The sequence below is a fragment of the Myotis davidii genome, unplaced genomic scaffold (assembly GCF_000327345.1).
Source record: "Myotis davidii unplaced genomic scaffold, ASM32734v1 scaffold642, whole genome shotgun sequence".
In the NCBI taxonomy this organism is placed as follows: domain Eukaryota; kingdom Metazoa; phylum Chordata; class Mammalia; order Chiroptera; family Vespertilionidae; genus Myotis; species Myotis davidii.
Window position 1 is genome coordinate 34,850 of NW_006293957.1, and position 9,177 is coordinate 44,026.

At 59.8% G+C, this 9,177-nt stretch overlaps 1 protein-coding gene across 4 annotated transcripts; it reads right to left on the minus strand.

The window, feature by feature from the left end:
• Window positions 1–2,025: 2,025 nt before the first annotated feature.
• Window positions 2,026–8,917, minus strand: GPRIN2 (G protein regulated inducer of neurite outgrowth 2). 4 transcript variants are annotated; one of them, XM_015566658.1, is made up of 4 exons: window positions 6,937–8,018; window positions 3,268–5,896; window positions 3,045–3,126; window positions 2,026–2,389 (listed from the first exon to the last, which is right to left on the minus strand). In XM_015566658.1, exons 1-2 carry the CDS (start codon window positions 7,174–7,176, stop codon window positions 4,523–4,525), a joined length of 1,614 nt encoding a protein of 537 aa, XP_015422144.1. In that variant the 5' UTR covers window positions 7,177–8,018; the 3' UTR covers window positions 2,026–2,389; window positions 3,045–3,126; window positions 3,268–4,522. The 4 variants fall into 4 exon arrangements, with proteins under 4 accessions (XP_015422144.1, XP_006767959.1, XP_015422143.1 ...); XM_006767896.2 differs by lacking the exons at window positions 3,045–3,126; window positions 6,937–8,018 and adding an exon at window positions 8,029–8,917; XM_015566657.1 differs by lacking the exon at window positions 3,045–3,126.
• Window positions 8,918–9,177: the final 260 nt, after the last annotated feature.

Consider the following 9,177-nt stretch of genomic DNA (forward strand, 5'->3'; position numbering starts at 1 on the left):
CACACCCACACCCTGACCATTCCTAATCCCATAAGCTAATGCCACTTGGTTTTGATTCAGTTTTCTTAAATAAACTTAGACTTTTCTGAGATGTCTTGCCTGGCTTATTATTGCTTTGCAACCACAGAACCGAACTGGCCCCAGGTTCTTCCGAGGGGAAGATCTCCCAGGACCCTCCAGCAGCTTCGCAAAGGTTCCCACCCAAGGGGTGAGCTGCCCCAGGAGGCGCTGGGACAGGCTGTGGCCAGCTGCATGTCCTCACTTCACTGTCACCTCCAGGGACGCGAGTGACCACAGTGTGCCCAAGAGGAGGGGTGCCGGGGCTGGGGGTGGGATGGCCCCAGTCTTCAAAACGGTAAGACAGTAGAGTCTGTAAATCTTCACTGGCTACTGATCTCAAGCTTCCTGAACAGCTGGTGAAGCAGAAGCAGCTAAGAGCTCCGGAAAGGAAGCCGTGGTCACCAGAGCCGCCTTGCGGGGACCCGGACCGCGGCAGGCCCCGCTGCCCGCCTTGCCCATGAGACTATGTGGATTCACGGGGACATGGGCACCAGTGCTGACCTCAGGACAACCCAGTGACAGGCCTCAGGCTCCGTCGGGCCCTGCGCTGCCTAACAAGTTGGATGCAGACTGATGAAGGACTAGTCTTAGCTTCAGGTGAAAAACTGAGGAAGGAGGGAATTAACACCAACGGGCCAAGCTCTGCACGGTAACCTCGGGCCCTGGCGTGAACACAGGGAGCTGCTTCAGAGCGCCTCGCAGAGGGGCTGGCAGACTGTGGGCCTCACACGCGCTCGGGAGCCTCCTGGGCGGGAGGCTGCTCAGGGCATGAGTGCAGCAGTTGGGTGGGTGCCCCGGACCCCTCGGACGCCCATGGCTTCTGTGCACCCTCCCCTGGGACAGGCCCTACAGCCCCCAGCAGAGACCCGCCCCAGGCTCCTGGCACTGCAGCTGCATGCCGAGCCAGAAGTGCCCGGAGTCCTCCCTCCTGCCATGGCCTTACCCTGAAGTTGGACCTGGGCAAGGCAGGAATCTACCTGAAATCACACCCTTGGCTTGGCTCCTGTCCCTTTCCTACCTTGTGCTCTACTCCCCCGCTTCCTTAATAAACCCAGTGATGAGTGATATGGTCCTCAGCACGGCTCTGGGAGCTCGCTTCAGAGAGCAATGGCCAGAGCACGTATATCCCAAGCAGGGTGCGGAGCAGAGGGCAAGGGACCTGGAAAAGGCTCCTAATGAGGAAATGGTCAAGGAGACAGGGTGTGGGCAAGAGCTAGCCCCTGCCTTTGGTCATAGAAGTGGACCCCAATGCCACCAGCACACTTTTCGGGGGGGGGGGGTATTCCATTTAATCTTCACAGCCAGCCTGAAAAGGAGACCCCATTATCATACCCATTTACAGATGAGGAAGTTGAGGATCAACGAAGTTAGTAACTTGCCCAAGAGCGCATGGCTATAGGTGAGAGCCAGGATTCAAACTGAGGTTTACACCACTAAGCTATAGTGTGCCCCGCCCCCACGCCCTATGTGTCAGGCCTGCGTTGGGGGGGGCATGTCTGTTGGCCCATGGAATACGAAACCAGCACTTCCAAGGGATAGACTCAAGGGCAGGGAAGGTGATGTCACTGTGGGACCAAGCCATTCTGGCTTTTCCACCTCCCGGCGCTGTGCCCTCGGGCCAGCAGCATCACACACTCTGGCCAGAATAGCTTCCCCAGAGGGTGCCTAGTGACTCCCAGCAGGGGGACAGCAGCCTGGGGCATGGACAAAAGATGCCGCCCTGCCGTCCTGGCCAGGACACCCGGCTTCAGTCACTGGGGGCCTGTAAGGCTGCCAGGTAGGAGGGACAGGGGCTTACAAGAGGGGGTTTTGCCTGGGCTGGGAGCTCTAGTGATCTGGGATGAAGGCCCCAAAGGACACAATCTACCAGGAGGGAAAAAAAAAGAACACACACACACACACAGAAACACACACACAGAAACACACACAGAGAAACACACACACACACAAGACCTTCAATAATCCTTCCCTGGCAAAGCTCCGACCTCCAAAACTTTATTTCAATTCAAAAGAAATGTACAAATAATGAGATCCGCCACCTCCCAGAGCAGAGCCTGAAGGGAACCCAGAAAGTCTGATCAGAAATCTGGGGTCTGAGAGGAGACCTGTAAACTACGCTGGTGGCCAGTGCTGAGAGCCTGACCAACTGCCAGACTGCCCCATGAGGGACAAGGCAGGAGGCAGGGTGGTCTGTGTCTCCAGGGCAAATTCAGATCCAGCTGCCGCCCATCCATGGGCTGAGGCTGTGCAGCCTGGCGAGTGAGGCCCAGGGCCCATCCTGTTGTCTCAAGGCAGCAAGCTAACCAGGGCAGGGCTCCGGGGGCACCACCTGCAAAGACGTATCTCAGTCAAGATGAGGTGGGAGGCGGCTTCACTATCCTTTCCCAAGCGGGGCCAGGCCCAGCCTGCCATCCTGACCAGCCATGTGCAGCCTGGAGGTGGCACAGATTGGCACGCAGCAGCCAAGCAGTGACCACAAGCACCTCCCAGCCCCGCGTAGGCTGCTCTCTGCCGGGTACACCCCCCTCTGCCCACATGTCCAGACCAGCTGTGTCCTGAAGACCCTGCTCAGCTGTGGCCTGTGGGGAAGTGCCCTCCCCAATCCCGTTCCTCACCATCCCCCTCAGGTCCCATAGCCATTTGCTCTCTCCAGTCTGGCCCCACTGGTGACTGGGCTCCGGGAGCCCCTGAGCAGGGCTGGGCATGAAGTGCCCTTCCACACCACACACAGAGGACAGCCCCAGCTGCAGCGGACAGAGCCCAGTGCCTCAGGACTACAGGAAAACCTGCTTGACCCCATTTTAAAAGGCAGGCGAGGCCAACCCTCTGCCCTGCCTCACTGGCAGTAGTGATTCTGATTGGCTGTCATTTTTAAGCAGGGGTGGCATTTTACCAGCCCAGCTAGAAGTGAGAATGGCATGGTTCTGGGTAAAGCCCATGAGGGGCCTTGGAAGGCATTCTGACCAGAAGCGTGCCCTTCTCACCTCGCTCCTTGGTGGTAGCATGTCACTCCTGCATCTAAAATGATCCCATTGTCGCCTGGATCATTTCCACCTCCGTGAGTCCCTGGAGGCAGGGGGGAGCCTGCTGTCAGGGCCTGGGTTCCCAGGTGCAGAAGGCGGCCCAGGAAAGGGCCACATCATGGCTGGGCTGCACGTGAGCCCTGACTCCACCCTCCCGTGCCCTTGACCCTCGGCAGACACTGACCTGGCTCCTCAAAGGTGGGCTGGCAGGTTCTGTTTCGGGAGCTTAGATTTCCAACTGTAAGCCCACTCCATCCTCCGTGGGCCTGGAGAGATCCTTGGGCAGTCAAGTCATTCTGTGTCGAGCCCTGGTGACCTGGGCTCCCCCACTCCCATGATCCCCTGGACCCCATGAGCCCTGGCCCATGTCAGGTCAGGTGTGCAGGACCAGGGCAAATAGGCCCACAGCCTCACAGCCCCTGCCATTTCCCACCAGTGGGAGACCCCATCGCAGGCTCCTCTACCCATCATCCCTACCCTCCCTTCGTTGAGTAACTGCGCCAGCTGAAAATAAATCCTTAAACCAAAGGAATGAGGTAATAATGGTGCAAGTTCAGGACCGTGACATATTTGGGGGCGGGGGTCACCTGTTTTCCCACTCCTGAGGCCACCCCGGATACAGTGAGAGATGGAGCCACACTCAGACACACCTGCAGCCTTTCTTACAGCTCAGCTCCCTGGTCCCGAGGTGCGCCCCTTCCACACGTGAGCGCAGCGAGGGCACATGCAGCTGGTCTCATCTCCCAAGAAACCCAGACCTGGCATAGAATGTGGCCTCAAGGGACTCGTGCACAACCGCCTCCTGGCTGGCTGGCTGGCTGGCTGGCTGGCTGGCTGGCGAGCTGCAGGAAGACCCCAGGCCTCAGCCAGCCCTGCTTTGAACCTCAGCCTCTGCTCCGTCGTCCAACCCGGGGATGTCAGCCACAGCCCGGCCACACGTCTGCGCTTTCGTCCATGCATGAAGGCTCCGCAAGGCCAGGTGCCGAACGGCGTGGCAGACAGGAAGCCTTTGGCAGCGTCAGGTCCCGTCTCTAAAGACCCAGCTGACCCGTCACCTGGGCCCCGTTCAGGTCAAGGATTCCTCGTCTCAGCTCTGCTTTCAAGTAAAGCCACCACGACTCTCAGGGAAGTCACAGCAGAGTCTGAAGAGGCTGGACAGAGATGATTTTACAGAAAAATCAGGCCCTCCCTTGTACACGGTGCTGAAACTGCCCAAAGTTCAGCGCCCAATATGCAGATGTGGCCTGTGGGAATCAAGCCCTTAAAAACCAGTCCAGCTGCCCCTAGCAAGTCCCCAGGCTGAAGTCCTGCATCTGCTGGCAGCTGACAGCAAAGACATATCCACGGCTGCCAGTGGGTCCAAAGGGCATGGAGCCCCCACTGTCCCTGGTAGGGGGGCTGAGTCCAGGGGGCAGGGCAGCCCTTGGGGCCACAACTCCTCACTCTGGGGCTGTGCTGGGGCAGCCGCAGCAGCTGGGGCGCCTCAGCGACTGCATGACAGCCCGCAGCGGCCCCCTCCGGCCCTCTGAGGACAGGCTGTCCTCACTGGCAGGTGCCAGCTGCAGCTGCTCAAACTGCATCTCCAGGTGCTTCTGAATGGCCACACCAAGCACCTCAGGGTCCACTGCAGCCCCGTACACCTCCCACGTCATGCCTTCAGCATCCCACCTCACATCCCGCACAGGGGACGCCGCCTCCTCCAGCCTGGACCCCAGAGTTACCTCTGGGAATGGGTGCAGGGCCACCGGGACTTCCAGGGGCGGGCTGGTGGCCACAGCCTTGCACACTGCCATGGGGGCCACCTGCACACCAGCATCCTGGGCTGACAGAGGGGACATCAGCACTGGGGCCAAGTCACTGGCTGAGGTCATGGTCCACACATCTTTGGTCCTTGCGCCAGGCTCCATAGCTGAGCCAGTGGGATCCCAAGGATGGGCACAGCAGGGGGAATGCCCAGGATGCCCCCCGGGTAACCCACACTGGAACTTCATGCCACGCTGAGCCTGCAGCCCAGACTCACTCACTGATGCTACTAGTTTGGGAAAGGCCAGGATCCCTGGGGCAGGCAGAGCATGGCAGGAGCCTCGGGCGCCCTCGTCCCTCATGTCACAGAGTAGAGCTGCTGGGGGCAGAGCACGGCAGGAGGTGGCAGCTGACTGCCCAGTGGCTTTGGGCCTGGCCTTGGGGCTGCTGCTGTGGGTGGGTGTGCCTCCCAGGTCGACTGGCGACACCCACACCTGACTCTCTCCCAGGGTCCAGGCTGAGCTTGACATCCCATCCTCTGGAGCCAGGTCCTTTCCCGGGCCTGCAGGGGCCTGACCTCCCTGGCCAGAAGTGCCACCAGGCTGCAGCCGTGCCCTGTGGACCGGCGAGCTGCCCAGGGCTGAGCAACTGAGGCTGGCCCTCCGAGCCCCACTGTGGCCCCGGGTCTGTGGGCGGACCAGATCTGAGTGGCTCCTCTGCACGGCAGCGGCGCTGGGGACCCTCAGGCGACACAGGTCACCACCATCCACAGTAGACACATTGCCCACAGTGCTGCTCCGCCAGTGGCCTGTGACACCAGGCTGTGGCCCAGGGCCGGGGCCCTGTGCCTGCTCCGTGCTCTCAGCTGAGTGCCCCTCTTCCTCCTGGACCTGGGGACTGGTGCTGGTGCCCCGCTGGGCCTGCCAGACAGTGCTGCTGGCACTCTTTCGGAGCTCTGGCCTCTGTCCCCGGCCATCACCCAGCAGGCTGGACGAGCTCCGGGACAGGGATCTTGGCTGGGGGCTCCGTGCCCGGGCACCGGGCTCAGGGTGGCTGGTGCTCATGGCTGCCTGTGGAGAGAGAGAAGGAGCTGGTGAGTGGCAGGGCTCCTGGAGACTCCGCTGTGGGCTCACAGGGGCCAGGCCCGGCCGCTGAGTCCCACCCGCCTCATGCATCAGAGAAATAAGCGCAACAGTGACAGGACACCAGGCCCTGGAAGTCCAGGGCATCACACATTGTCCAGGAACGGCACTACAAATAGCAAACAGCCAGAAACACACCAGGCCAGGATGGGCCCTACTGCTGGGTCGCGGATGGAGGGAGCAGGGGAAGAGGCCAAGCAGGGCCTTTGGGTGGGGCTTTGAGACAACAGCTCTTAGTCAATCAGCACATTAGCATTGCAGCATTTTCATAACCAGTAAAGCTCGACTGACAAATACCAACCTGACTCCTCCCAGGCCTGTCAGTACCCATCGGGCTCTGAACTGGGGACTCCTTGGGACACAGTGGGGCCCAGAGGTGTGTGGGATGGATAAGCAGAATGCAGACACAGTGAGAACTGCCTGGCTCTCCCTTGGCCGACCCTGGCGGAGCTGTCACGTCCCTGGAACTGTCTTTAGCTGTGAAGGGGCAGCGTGTCCTGACCCCCACTCTGGCTCCAGGGGCAAGGAGAGGCCCCACACCAGCCCTCACACGCAGCACTCACTCAGCTTTGTTCATTCCTCAGCCAGCTCCTGAGAGCTTATTGCATTGCAGGCTCTGACTCATTTAGATCCAGCTATGGCCTGGGAATGGGTCCCAAACCACCCATCAGACACACCCTCCATAGTTTACACTCCTTGCAAAGGGGGCCTGCACCCTTCCTGCCCCCTCCCTCCCTGCCGTTCCTGGCCCTTCCTCCAGCTGCACAGACCCCTCGGGACGGCCGGCCCACTGACCCATCTGCACTGGCCTTCACCTCAGCATCCTGCTGGGGAAGCTCCCCTGAGCTGGGCTGGCACCAGGTCTGGCCTGGATGGAAGAGTCTGGCCAAGCGTGAGCTTCCGACCAGCCCGAGGCTGTGAGAGCAGCCTGGGGCTGCTGTCCTGTCTGGCCAGCACGCGGCACTGACCTGACGTGCAGCTGACGCTGAGGGAATATGTGCTGTATGCCCGGCCAAGAGGAGTGAGCACCAGAGCAAACCAGGGAGGAAAGTGCTAAGCACCAGAAACAAGGTCTGAGGGAGGGCCTTGCCAAGCAAGAGAGCGAACTTGTGTGATGGGTCAGAAAGGGCTTCCTGGAGGCCCAGGCATGCCAAGGGGGAGAGGGAAAGGGGGCCGTGGGTAAGGAATGGGGTGGGGGCAGCAGGCATGGGCGAGGCAGGCCCCAGCAGTGAGGTCAGGCGTCTGGGCCAGCCTAGCCTGTGCAAAGCTGTGAATTAGGAACATCACTCTGGGACTCGCTGCCCGGCAAGATGAGCTGGAGAAACAGGACAGGGACAGCCGGCAACAGGGACAGTTTGGGCACCCCCAGTCCTGCCCTCCCACCGCTGGGCTGGTAAGAACTGCCAAAACACTAACCACCCTTGCCAGGTGAGCAAGGCCGCCTGGCAGGGAACGCGGGGAGGCCCACAGGAACTCAGTGTCTGTGTGATTACAGACTTCTTGCTGTCCGTGCTCAGCAGGTGGCTGGTGGCTGTTGGAGCCACTGTGAGGATGTTTCGAGGCTGCGGTGCCATGAGAGCTCCAGGTTAGCTGTGGAGTCCAGCTCAGCACAGCTTCCTGCGACGAGAGATTCTACCCTGCACTGCCCAGCACAGTAGGCACGGGCCACAGGTGATCAGTGACGACTGCACTAGACAGAGCAGGTCCAGGCCAGCCCTAGCCTGGGCAGCAGTGGCCCATCCTTGGGGCCAACACCAGTGTGGTCCCTGGAAGGATCATGAAAAGGATGAGTAGCCAAGAGAGGCCATGACCCAGGCCCTGCCCTCAAGGATGTGATGATGGACATAGAAACAGAAAAGAGCAACAAAGCAGTAACAATTACAGTGATGATGATGATGATGATGATGATAGCTCCCAGCACCAAATCACCCCCCAGGCGCCAGGATGCACCACATCCTTTTCAGCACTGTCTGTTAGTGGTCAGAGCAACTTCATGAGATACATCATCATTCCCATTCCACAGACAAGAAGGCCAAAGCTCAGAGGGTTCCGTGACTCACCCAAGAGGGAGGACAGGAAGTACACTGCTGGCTAGGAAGGCTGTGGTCGGCAGGCAGACAACCCCCCAGCTGCAGGTCCAAGAACACCAAGAAGGCCCCATCTGAACAGCCTACCCAGCCTCTGGCTGAGCTCCACTACCCTGGACCCTCCTAGGGAGCAAGGCCTTAAAGAACCAAGCCAGGCCCTGGCCCCCTGAGGAAACGGAGGAATGAGGCTGGGGTCCCATCATACCCTACCCGGCACAATGAGAAGCCATCAGTGACAAGAGCCCCCTGTGCCTGCCTCACCAGGGGGCTACCCAGTGACCAGGGCTAGCCGTGACCCAGAGAACAGTGATGACAAAGACCCAGAGGACTGGGGTGTGATGCATCTGTTGCTTCCTTTCCTCATCCACTCCAAGAGCTGAGACCTGGAACAGCTCAGAAATGTCCAAGAACCCAGAGCTGAACTCCGACAGCGAATTCCTCCTACCACCTGGCCTCCCCAGCCCTAACAGAAGGAAGAGCTCTAAGGCAAATAACCAGGTCACCTCCAAGGAAAGGAGGTGTCCCACACCCTCCATCGCAAAGAAAGGGGCCTCGCAGGGAATGATGGGAGCTGACCCTGTGCAGCCAGCCCGGGGTGAGCAGGCAGCAAGATGTTTGCTTCCCACCTGGCTCTTCCTCTTCCTTCAGGTGGACGCCTAACCTCTTTGAGCCTCAGTTTCCCCAATCTGAAAAGCAGGGTAAAGGAGTAAATCCCACCCTGCAGGGTTTTGTGGAGACTAAATGTGGTGTCTGGAATGACTGTGAATAACTTCCTCCCCCTTCCAACAGGAGTGGCTTCTGCTCACGGTGCCACGGGGACTGGCTCTGGCGGGGGCCTCTGAGGAAGCTGCTAAGGCACCTAGTCTCACTCCCAATCGCTCCCACCTTCGTGCCATCCTAGGATCCGGCCGGCACCAGTGTCCCCAGCGCTTCCATTGCCACACTGTTTCCCAGTCTACTTGAACCTAACTTGGGAGGATATGCACACACAGGCAGGCACTCGTGTACGACATACACACAGGTTCGCAGTCAGCATTCTAAACACCCAGAATGGCATGCCCGTCTGCCTTAAAAACCATGGAGAAGGCTCTGGTTTCGCCCTATGGGTCCCTGGGAAGATGT

What these genes read in the sequence shown, in the direction of transcription:
- GPRIN2 (XM_015566657.1), bottom strand. Translation starts at nt 7,176, where the DNA reads ATGCCTGCTGCCCCCACCCCATTCCTTACCCACGGCCCCCTTTCCCTC. An exon ending in CAGCGTCAGCTGCACGTCAG is followed by an intron (nt 5,897 to 6,936) that starts GTCAGTGCCGCG and finishes CTCTCTCCACAG; the next exon opens with GCAGCCATGAGCACCAGCCA.